The 20239-nt window shown below is 43.0% G+C and overlaps 1 protein-coding gene across 1 annotated transcript; it reads left to right on the top strand.

Moving 5' to 3' along the window:
- The first annotated feature begins 992 nt into the window (after nt 1-992).
- On the top strand, nt 993-15608 carry nmur3 (neuromedin U receptor 3). Its single transcript, XM_049590894.1, has 3 exons — nt 993-1107; nt 4401-5314; nt 15151-15608. The coding sequence occupies exons 2-3, from the start codon at nt 4486-4488 to the stop codon at nt 15579-15581; spliced, it is 1260 nt and encodes a 419-aa protein (XP_049446851.1). The 5' UTR covers nt 993-1107; nt 4401-4485; the 3' UTR covers nt 15582-15608.
- The last annotated feature ends 4631 nt before the right edge of the window (nt 15609-20239 follow it).

Raw genomic sequence — 20239 nt, 5'->3', positions numbered from 1 at the left:
AGTGCATATAAACACCTTATTCGGAACATTACCTTAACCTGAATATTGACCTTAATCGGAATATGGTTTGCATGTAAACGCAGTTGTTAGCCAATACACCACTCTTATGTGTGTTTAACAAAATGACCACATAGCAAACACGTAGATGTAGTTTAGAAAAAAAGCATCATGTACATCACATGATGTACGTTGCTAGCATAATATGCTACACATACTAGCACACTACTTCATTTTTAAAATAACTGGTCTCCCAGAGACAACAACAGCGAGCTCCTGGGGGCAACTTTAAATTGTGTCTAAACCATCCACCTTCCCTCCCACCCGACCTATGCAGACTTTCTCTCTTACACCATGGTGGTTGCCTGGAGCGTCAACAAATGCCACCGCCCATTGCGCCCCATACCACCACTAAAGGTTGACTCTGTGCATCTGTGTCAGACACCGAGGGGCTGCTGACCAAGAGTTGATATTTGGTGAGTTGGTGGGGAGAATGATAAAAGTTGCTACTCTGCCTTGAGCAAAATTAAAAATACAGAACCCTCTGCTCTTTTGTGACCCCGCCTCACACACTTTCTCTTTTATTTTGCAGTCTCTGATGTTTCCCTGGTACACAGCAGTATTTTATAATGAGTTTTTTTTTAATTAAAAAAAAAAAAAAAAGATATCCCAAAATAGTGCTAAAATATTCCTGGAGAGTTGAATCAGCTGCAACATTCAGATTTATCAAGTGTAGTCTTTTTCATTTATGCAAATATTGTCTCTTGTTGTTGAACAGCAAAGCTCATGAGCGCACTCCCTGATCCAGACCTCTCAAACCATATAGGCTAAATAAATTAGGCAGATGGATGATCTCATGAGACCCCCACCCCCCACCCCCCACCTCAGTCTCTCTGCCTCTCTCCTCCGTTCATCCTGTATCAGTCTGAAGGAGGACCTGGCTGCAGCGCACGCACCGTGCTCCGTCTGTCTCCTCTTGTCTGTGGCGCGTCAAACAACTTTTGCATTCGCTGTTTTTCTCTCAGTTCGCCTCATTTGTTCCGTCATTTGGGATCATGAGCGCACAGAGAGCTCGTTATAAGAAGCGCTTTGCAGAGCAGCAGCGTGAAGGTGAGCTTTATTTCTATTTTAAATCTTTTAAAACAAAAGTTAAAGGCTGCCAGTGTGTGATCAAATAGATATAGTCTGTGTTTACATCTTTATTTCCTTTGTGACAACTGGCATTAAATCCCCCAAATACTATTAACTGACTTGATTGATTTTTTTTTTTAAATGTAGCAATCAAAATATCATCAAATATGATGCTCAGATCACAGACAGGTTATAATTCCCTGCAGGAACATTAGAGGAACATTAGAGTCTCAGTGTCTTTCAGGTTAACTCCAACAATGCGGCTCACACTGTGTTAGTCACAAAACCTTGGATTAGCAGGGTGATGCATGAAATGTGGGGACATAATTAACCTTCTAATAGAAGTCATTAGCATCTATCAGTGCAGTGTGTGTAATGCCAATTATCCTCAACAGTCTCTGGTTGGTGGGGATAATTTGAACCATATTAGTGAGGCAGTAAAAGCAACACACGGGGGAAATCTTCAGTTTGCACATGAGACCAATTCGTTTTCATCAATGAAGTGATTCTTCTTCATGCGTGACCAACACAAAATGTGTTTTGTCATGAAAGAGTCTGTGCCATAAAATATTATGTAATTTAGACGAAATCAGGTCTCGTGTCTTTATTGCTGCAGTGAGATCTGCAGAGTTGCATATATTAGGTCACAGACATTTTAAAATAGAACAGTTAATATTTAATGATAATTAGATTGATAATGAGATACTGTAGTTTCATAACAAAAGTATAATTGAATTAAGTTTTACATAACATTCATTGACCTAAAATGCTAAATAATTACATTCAAAGTGTGGTTTGATATAAGAGTGATGCATCTCTGCACCAGGTGGACATCAGCAGGCAAACACAGGGGCGTAATTAAAGACAGCTGCATGGTGCCCCTCAGGGTGGGGGCGAATGATTCGGATCCCCACCTTGAAACTACACCAGTGTGTTTCTAACAAAAACTCTCACTAAAATAAAAATGGTTCATTTGCCAGAGCAGTGGTTTCCAACTGGTCCCACAGGGTCCAGATTTCTCCTTCGTCTTTAGTTCAGGGTACCACAGTTTAATATATTTAGCGTCATACTTTCGTATGGACATGTCGTTGAGCTAGTTTGCCGACACATTCTCACTCCGACCTCCGACCTCACATATCGACATTTAGTCATGAACATTCCATGTCCAGATACGGTGTGAAAGGTACCCTGGGTGTGTTGGTTGTTTGTTTTTTTTTTGTTGTTGTTGTTGTTTTTTAAGCATTTTGCCTTTAATTGATAGGACAGTTAAGTGTGAAAGGGGGAGAGAGAGAGGGGATGACATGCAGCAAAGGGCCACAGGCTGGACTCGAACCCGAGCCGCTGCGGCAACAGCCTTGTACATGGGGCGCCTGCTCTATCCACTAAGCCACCGACGCCCCAAGAGGGTGTTTTGATTGTTGATGTTCTGGGATGCTGTGTCAAGTTTGTCTCCTTTCAAAATACACTTCTGGTTTCACAGGAAATTAACCGTTTACAGACAGTCTCTTTTAAAATAAACACACTATGTCAATATAACAACACGATTACACAAATTGATGTTTTTTCCCTCCAACAACTAACACACGTGGTTAGGTTTAGGAAGAAAGTCTCACAGGTAATCTCACAGGACACAAACACTGCTCTCACGGTTGAAAGTCTGTGTTTGTTGGACACATCCACCACCAAGTCAGACTTTTGCTACCTTAACTTCAATTCTTGTCCCGCTGTATTTCCCCCTAGCGCCGCCGAGCACTGTTAATAACTGTAATAGTGGGACGTCTGTCGCTTAGTGGATAGAGCAGGGGCCTCTTGTACAAAGGCTCCGTCCTTGCTGCAGCGACCTCGGCTCAATTCCAGCCTGTGGCCCTTTGCTGCATGTCATCCCCTCTCTTTCCCCCTTTCAGACTAAACTACCCATTAAAGGCAAAAATTCCCAAAATAAATCTTTTTTAAAAAAAAAAAAAAAAACTATAGCGGTGACTGGCCACGTATCATGCCGACATTTAAAGGACGGCTTTTTTCATCAGTGTCTGACGCAACAAGTCACTGTTCAAGCACCGGATTTCAGTGACTTCGGAGTGAGGCCGGGTTGACTTTGCTGTCTCTGTCAAGTACCTGTCGGATAGTCACTCACTCTACAGCAGGAAATGGCACTTCAAAATAAAAGCTCTTATTACAAACTTGACAAGTTTTAGAGTCACTTGCGGTCCATTCAGAATGGTGCCGTGATCCACTTTTGGACCATGACCCACCAGTTAGGAACCACTGTGCTTTAGACCATATGCCCTTAAAAAGTGCAAACCCATCTCCGTCATGATTTTCTCTTCTTGGTAAAATAGTCAGTTGCAATCTTTAACAAAATGAATGCTTATTCTACATAAAATTAAAAAAAACCCTGAATAGAGCGAGCAGCCGTTTCTTTCAAACATAAAAGTGTCAGTAAGAAGCGAACAGGGGGAGACAGTAGCAAAGCTCCCTAAATAAGATTCCTTTGGATCACGTAGTTGCCAGTGGCATGTGTGTGCACCTTATAAGTAGTAACTAGCGTGCATTAGGACCCATCACGGTAGTGTGCACTGGGGCTCGTCATAACTACCTTACGCCACTGGGTAAATATGTTATTAATTTGCCCTGACTGTGTGTTTGTCTCCTGTATTTCCTGCGGGTGCTGATCCCCCTTGAAAATGAAGCACTTTAGGATGCCACATTAATCCGTCTGTCACCTGGGGGGTGTACATGTAAAGCTGCAACACTTAGTTGATTAATCAATTAGGAGAAGGACAGAAAATTTATCAGGGTCTATTCTTATAATTGATTAACTGTTTTGGCAATTTATTTTCAAGCAAAAAGTTCAAACATTTTCTTGTTGCAATTTGTCAAATATGAAGATTTGCTGCTTTGTTTAAGTCATATATTACTGTACACTATATATCTTTGGGGTCTTTGGATTAATGCTCGAATACTAATGAAAACAACCATTAGTAGCAGCTGTAATGATGGTACCTATTTAAATATCGTGTTTTATTCACATATACCTTTCATTCTGAGTGTGCCAGGTCAAAGTTTAAATCTTTTAAACGTTATAATTAAGTGTTAAGCTCTGGGAGTGTGTGAATCCCAGAGTTTCAGTTTTAAAGTGTGTAAAAGAAACAAGAGGAAAAAAGAAATGTTAAACTGAAGTTTGACCCCAATCATCGCAGAGCAGTCATGTCAAATAAAATGCTCTTCTGATAACGGTTTTACTTTCATCTTTTTACTTTATCTTTTTATAGCCGGATCCCAGAGTTGAGCAAACCCAGAAATCAACGCAGGATGTGTTGACTCCTCCCCGTTAATCCTTCAGTTTTCCTCTCTGAAATGGAGCTCTCTCTGCAGGGCTTCTCTTCAAACGGATCCAACACCAGCATGCCACCCAATGCCACTGGGAATTACACAGATGATCCATTTACTGAAGTCAACCTTTTTGAAATCCTGGGTCCGAAACGATCGCCCTTCTTCCTGCCTGTGACCAGCATTTACCTGCTCATCTTCCTCACAGGCTTGTCTGGGAATCTGCTCACATGTGCGGTGATCGCAAAGCACAAGAAGATGAGGAACCCCACCAACCTCTACCTGGTGAGTCTGGCCGTGTCGGACCTCCTGGTGCTGTTGTTCGGGATGCCTCTGGAGATCTACGACCTGTGGCAGAACTACCCGTTCCCCTTCGGCGAGGGTGGCTGCTACTTCAAGACCTTCCTCTTCGAGACGGTGTGCTTCGCCTCAATTCTCAACGTCACAGCTCTGAGCGTGGAGAGGTACATCGCTGTGGTGCACCCGCTCAAAACGCGGTACCTGTCGACTAACAAGCACGCCAAGCGGGTCATCACCATTGTGTGGGTGGTGTCGATGGTCTGTGCCATCCCCAACACCTCCCTGCACGGCATTTTTTACCTCCCAGAGAGAAAGGAGGAGTCAGCCATATGCACTGTGCTGAAGCCCCTGTGGATCTATAACATGGTCATGCAGATCACCACCGTGTGCTTCTACTTTGTGCCCATGATGGTGATTAGCGTGCTGTACTTGGTGATGGGTCTTCACCTGTGCAGTGAAAGGCGGCAGCCCAACGGCAGCCTGGGAAAGAACTGCAGCAGCATTCGAAGGAAATTCAGTGTGAACGGGCGCAGGAGACAGATCAACAAGATGCTCTGTGAGTTATTTTCTCTCTTGGGAAACACGTGTCAAAGGTTGCCATGATGTGACAGCAGATCGCCTCTAATCTGTATTATACATGCCAAGACATGTTCCCAGAAGACAAACGTGAGGAACACACAGAGCAAATAATGCCAGAGGATTCTCAGGTCTTTGTATGGATCATTTGCATTCTGGAGGGATTCATGTCCTCTAAGCATTGGAGCTTGAAGAGGCTTCCTGTACAGTTTTAGCACAGTTCTGACAGTATACAGTTCATCTGGGCGCTGTAACTCTAAATTCATAGATTATCTATTTGTCATTCTCTGTGTGAGGAGCTCTATCTAGACTTAATTTATCCATCATCTCCCACCACAACACGTTCTCACTCCCAGCTCGTCAAATGCAGCAGCTTGGCAGTGGCCCTAGGTTTCAAACGATGACGCTCTATGTACCCCTTTAGCATCAATTTGGAATATTTCTGTTGCCGTATGTATTTCAGCTCATTACACGCTACAGCACAGAGGAAATAAAAACTCGAAATAAGATCTCCTCCTCTCCTCTGTCCATTATATTTCTCCCCAGACATAACTAAGCCAAACACCAGTATGAGATTTTGCCCATTTTTCCATTCATTTAAATTCATCTCAAGAGAGAGAACCTTCCTCTTGTCTCCTAATTTAAGAGCTTAAAATGGTCTTTCTCCTCTCTCACTGCAGTAATCTTTATTGTCCAGAATAATGAAGTCAACTTCGTTTATATAGCACATTTCGTACGACAAGCGTAAACTCAATGTGCTTAAGATACATCATACATGACAAACACTGCACGGTGCTGCAGTGGTTAGCATTGTCGCCTCACAGCAAGAGGGTTCCTGGTTCGAGTTTGCATGTTCTCCCCCGTTAGCATAGGTTTTCTCCGGGTACTCCAGCTTCCTCCCACAGTCCAAAGACATGCAAGTTAATTGGGGACTCTAAATTGTGGTGTGAATGTGAGTGTGAATGGTTGTCTGTCTCTATGTGTCAGCCCTGTGATAGTCTGGTGATCTGTCCAGGGTGTACCCTCCCTCTCGCCCAGTGTCAGCTGGGATAGGCTCCAGCCCCCCTCCAATTCCTAACAAGATAAGCAGTTACGGAAATGAATATATAAAAACAAGCGGGACATGATAAAAACAATCAAAAAAAGGGGAGATAATTACAATAATTATTCTAAATACACTTAAAAACCTCACTAAAAGCTTGCGATAAAAGATATGTTTTTATTTTGCTCTTAAAAGAGAACTCTGTTGCAGCAGACTGTAGTTCATGTGGAGGAGAATTCCAGAGAGTCTGACCGTAAGGACTAAAAGCACCATGAGCCGATTGAGGGTGATTTTAGGTACAATGAGTAGACCTTCATTTGATGATCTAAGGGATCTCCCTGGTGTGTACTCTTTGAGCATGTCAGCAACATAGGAAAAAGCTAAACCATTAAAGCATTTAAAAACAATAAGATGTACTTTGAAATCAGTTCTTGGTTTTATTTGGAGCCAGTGAAGAGAAGATGAAATAGGAGTTACGTGATCAGACCTTAGTTTTTGTTAAAACTCTGGCTGCTGCATTCTGATTAAGCTGGAGTTTACTTAATGTCTGTTTGTCAGTGCAGCAAAAAGTGCATTACAGTAATCCAGCCACTTTATCCTGTTAAAACAACACACACATCTTGGATTAATGTTTATGAAAAACCTTTTGATTCTTTTGATCTGAGGACCCTTACGGACTAAAGGAATATGAATAACTTACAGGGTAATCGAGGAATTGAGATGTAATCTGAGGTAGCCAACAACCTGCTCTTATACACCTGAAGAACAACCCAAACCAAGAATAATCATGGTTTGGGTTCAAATAACTACTTTTGCTACAGTAATTTAACAAGTATTTCCCTTGACCACTGTGATACCTCACAACTGCATCATGTATGCCAGTAAATGTGTTTCATGGTTCAACATCAAGTTGACTTTTGGTTTCACATCAGACACGAACTCTGCTCTCCTGGGTGAAAGTCCTGTGTGTGTTTGACCCACCCCTCTCTCCCACCCTACTTGAACCTTTTCGCTCTTTCTTCTACATTATTACTGCAGTGGGATTACACTGGAGTTGGTTGAAAGCCTGGGGTGTCTCATAGGATGCTGTAGGTGCCTTGTGTATTGGTAATTAAAGTCAGGGGCCACTGAGCAAGCTGCCATATTTGACGCCCTGGGAATGAGAACAGGTTGTCCACCACTTGTAAAATAACAGATGGTATTACATTCCAGTTGGAGTCATCTTCAAGGCCCTGACAGGCTATTTAAAAACACAAACACACAGGTCCGCACACTGTAGCTCTCTCAAGAGCAATAACTGGCTCATCCAGAAGTGACGGTTTGAATTAATGCTCCTACTCAGACCTGACAGCCTAATTCATTCACCAGTTCCTTCCTGTAGGTGATGGAATTCAACATGAACCTCATGTTACCTGTCAAGGTCAGAGCGCTGTACTGTACGTTCACATGGGAGATGTCAAGTGTTTCTACTGCCAGTTTAGCTTCATAAAAATCAAAATCTGCTGACAGCTGTTTGATGATCATGTTGCCGGGGACTGAATCTGATCAAAACACACACACTCCTCATGACATTGATTTTGAGTCTTTGCAGCACCAAAAACATTTTTAGTTAACACTCAGTGTCTTTGCTTCACACTGAAATATCTCAACAGCTGCTGGGTGGATTGCCATGAAATTATTTACAGACATTCATGGTTCTCAGAGGAAATGCTGGCATTTTTTCCAGCATCACTATAACACTGAGTTTTTCCTTAGAAATGATCCGAACAGCTGCTGGACTGTTTGCAGTGATACTGGGCATTCATCTCCGTCTTACGATTAAGTTTGGTGATCCTTTTACTTTTTGCACCATCATTAGGCCTAAATTTCAAATTTTTGAATATATGTTAAGTGAGCCCAGAGTGCAGCACACAGCCTCTGGAAAACAGTTTAAAAAGGTTTGTTTCAGACTTGAAGGAATGGAGCTATTGGCACGCGGGGAGGGAAGAGGATGAGGGTTAGTATTCTTGAGGCTGATCCAGTGGCTGAATTGATGGGCCATGGATGGATTACTGAATGGACCTACTGGGCACAGACCCAGGGGCCCGAAGTGTCAGCATTGTTTCATAATCCACCCGTGCTGAGAGTAAGCAGGCAGGCAGGAGAGTGAGAATCCAGAGCAGCAGACTGGCAGGCAGAGATGAGTCGGGGGCACAGGGAAAGAAGATTGTTAACTCAGAAACAGAGGAACGAAGCAAAGTACGACTTGGCCTGTGAGCATAACTACTGCTGTGGTAGACTGAACAATCAGGAAAGCTGTGGGTTGATATAGTACTGCAGCAGTTGATTTGATAATGAGATGCAGGTGCAACAGCTGCAGGGGCTCAGGAGCAGGAGTAGCCCCGCCCACAAACACACACAGTCACAGACACACATGCAGGGAGACCACATGAGGGCAGGGGGCAGGGAACACACAGAAACACAAGCAATGAAGTAGAGATAGAGACCATGACAATACGTGCTGCTTAACCACATACCTGTGAATCAGCCTCAGCTGCTATTTGAGTTTATTGCTGACCAGTAAATGTTAACACGCTAAAAAGAAGAACAACATTATACCTTAAAGGTTCAGTGTGTAGGATTTAGGGGGATGTACTGGCTAAAATGGAATAAAATATAATAAGTATGTTTCCTTCTGAGTATAATTACCTGGAAATAAGAATTGTTTGCGACGAGACAAAACCGTTTTCGAACATCTGAGCTCGACTAAAGCTGTCTGATAGTGTCACCTGAAACTCAACTGGTCAAATCACCTGCAGCTGGTTTCAGAACGTAAAGCATGTCACCTGGCTTGTAGTGAAGTCTGCTGGTCAAGTCAAAATGTCCGCAGACGGCGTGTTCGCTTGCTGCGGCAGGTGCTCCATCCCCGCCGAGCCTTCTATTTCTGTTCTCATGGTCGGACAGTGGGTCGTCGCTGCTGCTCGCTGTATGTAGGCTTACGCAAATGTTTCCGAAAACATTTGAGGCGAGAAATAGGCAACACATCTTGATCTTGACCTATTTTTGATCACCTCTGCCTAGTTTTACCATTCGAACTCAGTGTTGCAACCGCAGGAAACAGGCCACTTCTTGTTCACAGGTTCAAACAGGGCACTTAAATAAGTTTCTGAAGACATTTTAGGCGAGAAAAAGGCAGCACAGTCACAAAATTTTTACAATTGATCAGCACTGCCTGGTTTTACAGGTTGAGTTCGATCTGCTTCTTTACTCTTTGTGTTCGTGATGGTGAACGGACAAAAATGTGGAAGCACAATCTGCAGTTCGAGCAACAGCCTCAAGAGACAGCAAAAATTGAGCTGACAGTAGCAGGGAGATCTTGGCAAGAAAATCAAAATCCGGTGCTGAGGCAGTGACTTGCGGCGTCAGCCACAGATGAAAAAAGCCGTCCTTTAACGTCAGCATGATATGCGGCTGGTTGCCATTAAACCCAGATAGCACACATACATCTGGCCGACGTTGGCCTGAGGATGACACATCGGCCCTGAGTTTATAACGTCTGACAAGCGTCGGCCGCATGGGTGGATATCTTTAAATTTAATACTCTTTTGTCCCAGCTCATCAAACGTCTCAGTTATGTCGGCTTTGGGTCGGTCCAGTGCCGAAGAATGTCTGCCCACATAAGGAAGTCGCCACAGAGGCGGAATTTCATCTCTGCAGTGTTTGTTTGGAACTGAGCTCGCAGGACACAGCATCTCATCACAGTTGGTTTCAGGTAAGCTAACTGGAATAAATTGGCAGAAAATAGCTTTGTTGTTTATTCCGTGACCGTTAAAAGAGGTTCCTGGTGAGTGGCGAGGCACGACTGGGTGTATATAGCACATGTCCCCACTAGCTAACATTATCTTTCGTTAGCTGTTAGCTAGTTTAGCAGTTTAGCTCTTGTTAGCTAACAGGCTACAACTGTGGTGTTTTCATTTTATTTTCCCTAGTTGAGATTATCTGCTCATCTGGTTATCGTGAGCACTCGTTTTGGAAGTGCTCAAGTGTGGGTGGGAAGAGCGGAGAGGACTACGGAGGTCAGGCAGGGTGGGCCGACACTGTGTATCCCAGAACGGGTGCTCAAGTGTGGGTGAGAAGAGTGGAGAGGAGCGCGGAGGTCAAACAGTGAAGTTTAAGGATGCCTTCTCTATGTTGTTAATGCGATTTTATGGGCAATTTATCAGTCGAGGTCTCCTCCTCTGCAAGGCAAACTGACCCGGTGGCTACAGGTAATAGCGCAGTTTTGAAACCACTGTTTTTCCAAGATGAAGGACTGATTGTTGAGCTGCTGTTAACAGTTATTGGAGTTAACGCCGGATCCCGTTATTTAACAGTTTCAACACTAAATTAAGCAGAGTGACGGACCCAAAGCCTTCAGTCTGGCTAAAAGACAGCTGAAATGCTAAAAAAAAATACAGTGGTGAAGTTGGGATTTGTTTCTTGAAGTTACGTGCTCATCGTCTCTTCTGTGTCTTGCAGGGTGCCAGGAGAAGCGGACTGGCCATCAGATATTGTTTGTGGAAATTTGAAAATAAAGTTTCTCACATTGACTTTTGTCTCTCCATTGTGCACACTTACACACAAAATACGGTAACAGAGAGCTATTTTTGAATGTTAGCATTGATTTCTCACAGTGAATGGTGAAATATTTGTCGTTTGAAAGGTCCCACCTAAATGAATAAAGGTCGTAGTTAACGAAGCGTATGAATATTAATGAAGGAGCGCCCACGGAGCGCAGCTTCTTTTATTGATTGTTTGAACGTCGCGTGGTGGTCATTTTCGATTAAAGGCCAACGTCTCAGCGACGTCTTGGCAATGAGCAAATGCTCTCCCTGCGACGTCTTAACGATCTAAGCTTGATACATCGGCCAGATGTATGTGTGCTATCTGGGAAGTTTAGAGAAAATGTGGCGGGACAAGAATGAAAGTTAAGGTGGCGAAACTCCAATAGGGTGGGTGGGAGCTGTGGTTGATGAAACAAACTCTTCTGTTCTTTCAGCTGGGAGAGCGGCATTCGCGTCCCGTAAGATTATAAAGCCAAGCCCTGTTATTTTTTCCTAAACCCAACCACGTGCATCAATTCACATTGTCGTACTGACGTAGTGATTTTATTTTGAAAGAGACTGTATGTAAACAGTGAATTTCCTGTGAAAACAGAAGTGTACTTTGAAAGAACTTGACACGGCGTCCCAGAACCTGAACAACCAACGCACCCAGGGTACCTTGCGCTTCGTATCTGGACGTGGAAGGTCCATGAATGTGTTGGGAGGGAAGTTTACCACAGTTTATTTATAGTACCCAAATTGTTATCTTACAAAGCTTGTTGAGAAAATATCACTAAATGTTGCTTCCCTGCGAGTGTGGGTCAGCCAGTCGAAACTCGTGCTGTGCAGCCAAATTGCGTTCAGATCCACAGATCCCTGTGTTTAAGCTTGAATGGAGAGAGCAAACATGTCAGGCTGAATTTTTATGGAAATGTGTTTGAAATGATGCATGTCATCTGGGATCTTGAGCCTGAATATTTCACTCACAGAGTAAACATCATGTATCTTCGGTGAAAAGCTGGAACAAGATGATACGGAATATAAATGTGATGCTGTCAAACAACATGGGATGAGATGATCTCACCAACCTTTAAGCTTCACTGTTTGTTAAGGGTTTAAACAGATGAATCTCAGAAACTCTGTTGTTGGGAAAAGAGAGAAACCAAGTATCAAATGTTTGCTTCTCTCACATTTATAAATATCTCTGACTGTGTGGAGGGCCACTGAGCCTCCAAACAAAGCTACGTCAGTTAGCTTGATGCCATATGCCCACCACCGTAAACAGCCAAACAGGCTGCACCTCCTTCAGAGACTGAGGGCATTATGCATGTAGCATTAGGAGAGGAATATAAGAGTGCTTCATCATCAACCTCCACTGCTCAGTGTGACACATTTACAAATGGCCATGAGTAATAGTACCATAAAATCCTAAAATTTTAAAGACTTAATTCAGTTTTATCTTTTAGACCACATCAAAAGGAAGTTAATGGAGCAACAGTATTCTAGTTTTATCTTGTTAGAGTTAATGCACATGATTAGGATGTCTATATTTAATCTAAAATAGCCTTTAAATGATGCCTGGGAGTTTTTCAGGGGTTTATATTTAACATTGTGGCTGTTAAAGTGGTACATTGCTACTTTTGCTGAACAGCAACCACCACAGCAAAGAGCTGCATTTACAAGATTCTCTTAAGTCACCTGCTTTGGACGTCAGTTTTCAAGAAAATGCCTTTGTGTCATATTCGCTGAAACTGTCACCATATCCTGAAGTTGCCATCACACCTGCCCTGTTTGGTTCGGTTCAATCAAACTCAAGTTTGTTTGCCCCCAAAGTGCAGCTCGTTTGGGCAGGTGTGAACACAGCAATCGCACTCAGGTGTGCACCAAAACAACCAGACCAAGACCTTCTTGAAGAGGTGGTCTCGGTCCGGTTACAAACAAACTCTGGTGCAGTTCATTTGTGGTGAGAAGGTGTTCCGACCTGGATCTGAACCAACTGCAGTCACATGACACATTGTTTGGGTTAAACATGAGCATGTTACAGTCCTGGAGGATTATTAATGTGCACCTCCTCCTGTACTGCCTTAATATGCACACTCAGCACATCCAATGCATCAAAACATTGTTTTCTAGTTGGAGCCGCACCTCGTTTTCAAACTGTATGGTTTGACTAAAATGAACAATGACAGCAATATAGTCCACGATGAGCAGCGCTAAAATCAACCTGCGTAGTTGTCCCTCCATTGTGACATTAGAAAGTGTCACATTTATCTTGCAAGTGTACTCTTCTTCAACGTTTGCTTTACTTCCTGGATTTTTCCCGCATGGAAATTCTGACGCTGATCACAATTCTGTTACTGCATTGCCAGTTTCTTGCCTCAAATGTTTTCAGAAACATATTTTAGTGCACTGTTTAGCTGTAAAATGAGAAACTCTGTGACCCACTGTCATGTCAGAAATAGTACCAAGTACCAAGCACAGCTACCAGCCAGACCAACTTTCTGATTTTACAGCTTACCAGTACACTAAAATATGTTTCTGGAAACATCTGAGGCAAGAAACAGGCAGTGTAGTAACTGAGTGTTGATTTATATTCAATCAGCGCTGCCTAGATTGACAGTTTGACCGCAGTTCACAAGCAGTGATTGACGGCTGTGTTAGAGACTCCTCAGCTCTGACTGGTTGTCTTTGCTCACAAGGCCATTAGAAATGCTACAAGGCAATAGAGTAGGCAGAGAAACATGTCTTTATTTTCACAGATTATCTGTCTAATTTTGTGCTGTGTGAATTTGGTGACAGTTTACGCAAATATAAAAAGGTTATTTGAGCAACCTAACTGACAGTGAGAGGAAGTCAGTGAACCAGGGCTGCAACCAATGATGATTTTATCTATTAAATCTTGATTATTTGATTAGTATTTTTTTTTCCACAGAATAGTCTGAAATGCTGTAAATCTCCATAGCCCAAGGAGATGTATTCAAATTGGCTGTTTTTGATTACATTTATATAACTGCCCTTGTTTCTATTTTTACTCTGTTCTTATTTTAGTGTGTGCACTGCTTGTTTTATAGGCTATTTCTATACTTTTCTTTACTGATGTCTGTCCTTGTACTGCTGCAACAACCAAATTTCCTTGCTAAGGATAAAAAATGATGTGTCTTGTCTTCAAAAGCTTACAAAACACATCATATCCTCATATTTGACAAGTAGGAACCAGATAATGTTTGAATTTTTTGCTTGAAAAATGACAATTGATGATCAAAATAGTTGCCTCAGTGAATTTTTTGGTGATCAACTAATTGATTAATCAAATAACTTTTGCAGCTCTACAGTGAACTGACTCAATAATGGCTGTTACACAGCAATATTAAGTTTGCTAACATTAGCATATATTAGCCACAGTAAGCTACTGGCCACCCTGGTCCAAGTAAAGGCCTTTGCACACGTCTAAAACTAAAAAAACTTTTTCGTTTGCATCCATTAAAAGCCTTTCGAACATTGTTTGACCAACAGGCAGTGAAGAAAACATGGCATAATGTGCAGGGACACATACATCGACAACAAGATAGAGGAACGGAGTGCATAGTTTCATAACTCAAATAGCCTACTTTTTTCAGGTGGATGATGATAATGAGGAGGAGGAGAAGGAGGAGGAGGTGAACCGCACACAGTTAGAGACAATGTGAAGGCAGAGAGGGAAGACAGCCAGCATAGAGCAAAAGTGTCTTTACATTTTTGCTTCGTACTGCGAATTTTCAGAGTCAGCGTGCAAAGTTTCTGTGTGCAATGATTTTAATTGGATGACGGATTTAAAAAACAAAAAATACGGACTTATTGTGCCAAGGCTGTAGCTCTGCAGTAGGAGCACCTTTGAGTGTGCTGAAGTGAATATCGGTGTGTTTTATTACCTATTAACTCTGATTATTTGTCATTACACAGAGCATGTCTAACTGCAGGGGGAAACTACCAAAAAACAGGGTGTTCTAGTACATCTGGATCCCCACCTGTGTCCATTACAGGGTGGTGTTCTTTAAGCATGTAGCCCCCTTTTCTTTCCACTCAGCCCCATCTCTGTCTCTGTCTAGTCTGATCTTCCCAGTAAGGGTACCAGTGGTTTCAAAGCTTAATGAAAGAAAGCAGCACCAAAGAAAAGAGTTTAACTTGTAAAAACAAGTTTGTAACAGCCTCATTGTCTGTGTCCTGATGCTCTAGCGATCGTGGTGGCGGTGTTTGGAGTCTGCTGGGCGCCCTTCCACATCGAGAGGCTCCTGTGGAGCTCCATCAGCCAGTGGACCGATTTGATGCACAACATTTATCAGTACGTCCACATCCTGTCGGGCGTCTTCTTCTACCTCAGCTCAGCAGTCAACCCCATCATCTACAGCCTGCTCTCCACACGCTTCAGGGAGTGTTTCCGAGAACTCGTTTGCTCCCATACGGAAGATAATAGCTCCGTCAGAGACTCACCGCCGTTCCCTAAGATTTTACTGGAACCCTCTGTCTCAAGTGGCAGAGCTCAGACTGAGGGTAAGGACTCCAATGCTTTCATCCCTTTACTGTCTCCCAACATGACACTGAACAGGGACACTGCAGTCCTCACGTGTGCATGTGAGGAGACGACCTGCAAGACCTCTGTGTTCTGAGACTTGGTCTGAATGAGCTGACAAGCATCTGGCACAAAAATCGTAGTTTGACATTTTGGGAAATATAACGAGAGTTAGATAAGAATATTAGTAGCACTCTCATATCTATTGAATATGAAGCAAATGTCAGGAGATGGTTACCTTAGCGTAGAGGTATAATATGCAGGATTTTCTGAAAACACAATGTATAGACTCATAAAAGTCATCCCTCTGAATGATCATTTATGACCAGCTATGAGTTTTTGGTGGTGTGTTTATCTGCGTGGCCTCTGCCCTCTGCCTGTATTTTCATATATTCTTTTTATTTTACTGTGTTCAGGACATTAATGGACTCGGCGCGCGGGTGAGGTCGGGACTTTATAAAAAGGTAGCGACAGCATGCATCCAAGAGGTAACTATGAAAATCAGGGACACAGTGCTGAAAAAACACAAATACAGCAAGGCGAAACGCCAAGCTGGAAAAGAGTGAGTCTGGGATTTGCTTTTGCTTATGTTGGCGAGCACTGAAGAAGAGGATAGGGATAATGAGCAATGTGGAGTATTCTGTTGGACAGGTGGGTCTTTTGTTCATTTTCTGTTACCGCTTATCCTGTTAGGGGTCTTAGGCGGGCTGGAGCCTATCCCAGCTGACACTGGGTGAGAGGCAGGGTACACCCTGGACAGGTCACCAGACTATCACAGGGCTGACACATAGAGACAGACAACCATTCACACTCACATTCACACCTACAGACAATTTAGAGTCACCAGTTAACCTGCATGTCTTTGGACTGTGGGAGGAAGCCGGAGTACCTGGGGAAAACCCACACTGACACAGGGAGAACATGTAAACTCCGCACAAAAGGGCTCTCCCACCCTGGGTTCGAACCAGGAACCCTCTTGCTGTGAGGCGACATATGTATCGTCTTTTCCACTACAACAAATCAAGTGTTCCTACAATAGTTCAGCAGGGGAGGGGCCAAGTTTGAAGGTTGTGTTTATGAACCGTAACTGAGAATTTTCTGCATAATGTACCTTTAACATACAGTTTGAAAACAGGGCAAAACTACCACCCTGGCTCTGTCCAAAGGTAACAAAAGCCACTTACCAGCACGTTTAATGCTCTCCAATTAACACAGCTGCATCTCATTTGTTCAGTCTGTGAAAATAAAACACTTTAAAAGAGTAAATGGAAAACATATTTTCCGTTCTGATCCTGTGGCCTTTTGTTTATTATTTATTCATCTTGTCTTACATGCTAAATATGTGTTTAAAAAAATCATTTTTGAGTATTTCCATTACAAAATCCCTCTCAGCCCTTTTCTCATAAAATGTAAGAAATATTTTTGATGCCTCATCTTGAACTCAGCTGTGGTTACAAAAATGTATCCAATCAAATGTGATTTTGGGGGACAAGCTAACGCCACCCATCATATAAATATATCACTAAATACATATCACTCTTCGGGCTGTTCTCATGCACAGTTTGCACTCGAAAAGTAATACACCACGATTCGTGTTTAACCCACGGTCAGGTAGGCTGTGATCATGAGACCAATGCACTGACTGGAGTGAAGACAATTTGAAACCAGTTTTCATATTAATAATTATAAAACACTGGTACTGCAAAATCTGGGGTCCATCACATGATGCCATTGGGCCCAAAAAGACTTTTTCCCATACACTTGCAATGGTGAAAGAGACATCTGTGAATCATTAGATACATTTTTTTTGAGCATCATAAACCCTGCAAAATGACTGGTTTCACTATCAGGATTTGATCCATTCAGTCGGTTATCATTTGGAAAGTCTAAAAGGAGTGGCAAGATTAAATCATTTTATCCCCATTCAAGTTAGTGGAGCCCCCTAGTTAGCGGGTTGGCCAGCTGAAGTCAGATGCTGGGCCGCATTGGCCACACTGTAAGTCAAAACACCCAAATCCCATGCATCATCACTGACAACTTCTCTGTACCCTCCTCCAGTCAGGTCAAGAGTCTTGTCATTTTGGACAGCACTCTTTCATTCGAACCCCACATAAAAAACACTACCGGAACTGCTTTCTTCCACCTCCATAACATGTCTAGACTCCACCCATCACTGTCCCAGACCACCACAAGTCTTGGTCCACCCATTTGTTACAACCTGTATTGACTATTGTAATGCAGTCCAGTACCAAATCATCCAACCACCACTCTCATACTCTTCTAACTACACTGGCTTCACCTTCAAAGCCCTCCACAACCTTGCCCCCACTTACCTCTCTGACCCTCTCCAGGAGTACCCCCCCTCCCGCTCCCTGCGCTTGTCCTCAGCTGGTCTCTTGACCATTCCTACCTCACGCCTCAGCACCATGGGTGCCAGGGCTTTCAGCTGCACTGCCTCCAGGCTCTGGAACTCCTTACCTCCACACATCCGACAGTCTGACAGCATAACATCCTTCAAATCCCATGACTAGGGTCCCACATTCATCGCTGTATCCAGTTCTCCCTGATACATCAAAGTGCTGAACTGGTTCACACAACACAGAACTTTCCCCCAGGAGACTGGTTTTCAGAACCATGTGAAACTAAGTGAACTTTGAGTCAGTTTTAAGGTACGTCATCACCATGTTTCCTTTTCTAAACCTAAACTAAGTAACTTTACTTGCCTACGCAACTTTACGTTAAGTACATGACTGTAAAATACGTGACATCGTTCCTGGGGCACTTATTCGTAAGATATCATACAAACTCTACATGTGCATTTTAGTAAGATACCATATGAAACATCAGCCCTTTTTAGATAGAAATTGTGCAAATTTGCAGGAAAGCCCAATCAGTCTACTTTCAGCATTGGCAGTATAAAAACAAAATCGGGGAGTGCAGCAAAATGCCGCCTATCTACTTTCGTTTATACAGAATGCGCCTTTTTTGGGGCAATAGGGGCGTGAGCAAGTAACAAAACGTGTAGCTCAGCATGTGACGTAAACAGTGACGTGGGAGGGAAGCCGTGGCTGGCCAGTCCTTTAACGATTCTCTCATAAGTCGGCCCGTTCTTCACCGTCCCCGTCATCTGACGGTTAATGGCCTCTTCGTTTGCGAGGACAAGGAGGGCGGCAATTCCTTGTCTCCCCAGTTGCTCATCTTTACAGTGTCTTTCAGGTTTGTGTTTCCCTCTTGCAACTAGCTGTTCATTCCTGCTATCAGCTGTTTCCTGTAAGTCCACCGCCAGTGGGTCCCACGTGCGGCGTCATCAGCAGCTCCTCCCACAAGTCATCAATAGCTCCTCCCGTGGCGGAAGGGCGCCTCATTCTTTTTAAACCAAAAGGGTTCCGCCAATATGACTACCCTACGAGGTGGAAAATTGGGCACCTCGGATCAACTCGCCAATCCAGCTCTGTGTGTCTTAACGCTCGCAGCTTGCCAGCAAAACGGCCCAACATTCGCCGAAAATCTGGCAGTGTAAAAGGGGCTACTGTATGAGGATATGTTGCACCCTTGTAGTCTCACTATTCTGTTTCACTCAAAAACTTTATTTAACTGAGGCTAAAGATGCTCTAACCTACATTTTTTCTGCAGCTTTAAAAGCAAGAAGGTGTGGTTTTATGGGGCCAAGAACGGTGTTTTCAAATTTGGCTCCAAACAAATGAGATGTAACGTCTTAATCAAGGAATTTACCTGTGCTGAAAAGTGGATTTTTTTAACCTTAGGACAGAGCAATGTGAGCTGTTTCCCCCTTGTTTCTCATCTTAATGCTAAGCTAGGCTAACCATCTCGATCTTCTCATCCAGCTCTCTGCAAGAAAGAGAATGAACATGTTTACCAAAATGTCAAACTGTTAAACCTATTATATATGTCATTAAAGAGCTTGTGCATTGATTTTGTTTGTTACTCTGGATGATATTGTTCAACAGTGCCTGCATATTCCACCTGCTGTCTTATACTGTAACTGCTGTATGCCTTAGAGGGAGAATCCAGAGGGAAAGTGGGACAGTCAAATCTGATTTGACTCCTGACATGTCATATTATTTTTGTTCTTATTTGGAAAATTGATGTATTGCCAGGCAGCAAAAAAAAAAAAAACAAGTCATATTTCTCTGTGTTTCAGTGGATCTTGTGAACAAAGAATGTAATGCTTTACTGTGAGCTTTTCCTAATCTCGTGTCTTGTTGCACGGCCCGCCATCGTGTACATGGTTGGACTGATTGATCAGCTCTTGTTCACTGTGGTTTGTAAAGTTAATGCTGATTATGGCTCTTGTGCAATGCCTGATTTAAAAAGAAATAAATGTTTAAGCTGTCCACATGTAGCAGTTTTTGTTTTTCAGCTGTTAATGCCTGGATTGGTTTGACAACTGGAATATGAGTGCACAAAGTTTTATTCATCATCATGATTGCATTGTGTGATTGTGACTTTTCTGAAGGCTGCATTAGCCTCATCTGACATCACAAATAACACGCCTCAACAACAGCAGAGAATCAACAGACTATGGACGCTGGTACGGTTTGTTTCAGTGTGGTTCAAAATACTGCACGGCCCGTGACTGCTTTTCTACTTGTACCATCCATCAGAATGAGCTTCACTTCGTTGGCCATGACAACATTGCATTACATAGTTGAATGCCAGTTCCAATATTTCCATCCGCAGATGGATGAAGTGGCCTCAGTAGATTTATATCTTCACATTCCCTCAATTGCACTC

This window comes from Epinephelus fuscoguttatus, linkage group LG1, assembly GCF_011397635.1.
Source record: "Epinephelus fuscoguttatus linkage group LG1, E.fuscoguttatus.final_Chr_v1".
In the NCBI taxonomy this organism is placed as follows: domain Eukaryota; kingdom Metazoa; phylum Chordata; class Actinopteri; order Perciformes; family Serranidae; genus Epinephelus; species Epinephelus fuscoguttatus.
Note: the sequence above shows the minus strand (reverse complement) of the source record. Positions and strands in the feature narration are given on the sequence as shown.

Bases quoted from the DNA above. Each gene is read 5' to 3' on its own strand.
- nmur3 (XM_049590894.1), top strand. From the start codon at position 4,486: ATGGAGCTCTCTCTGCAGGGCTTCTCTTCAAACGGATCCAACACCAGC. The intron at 5,315-15,150 runs GTGAGTTATTTT...CTGATGCTCTAG, and splicing joins ACAGATCAACAAGATGCTCT to CGATCGTGGTGGCGGTGTTT.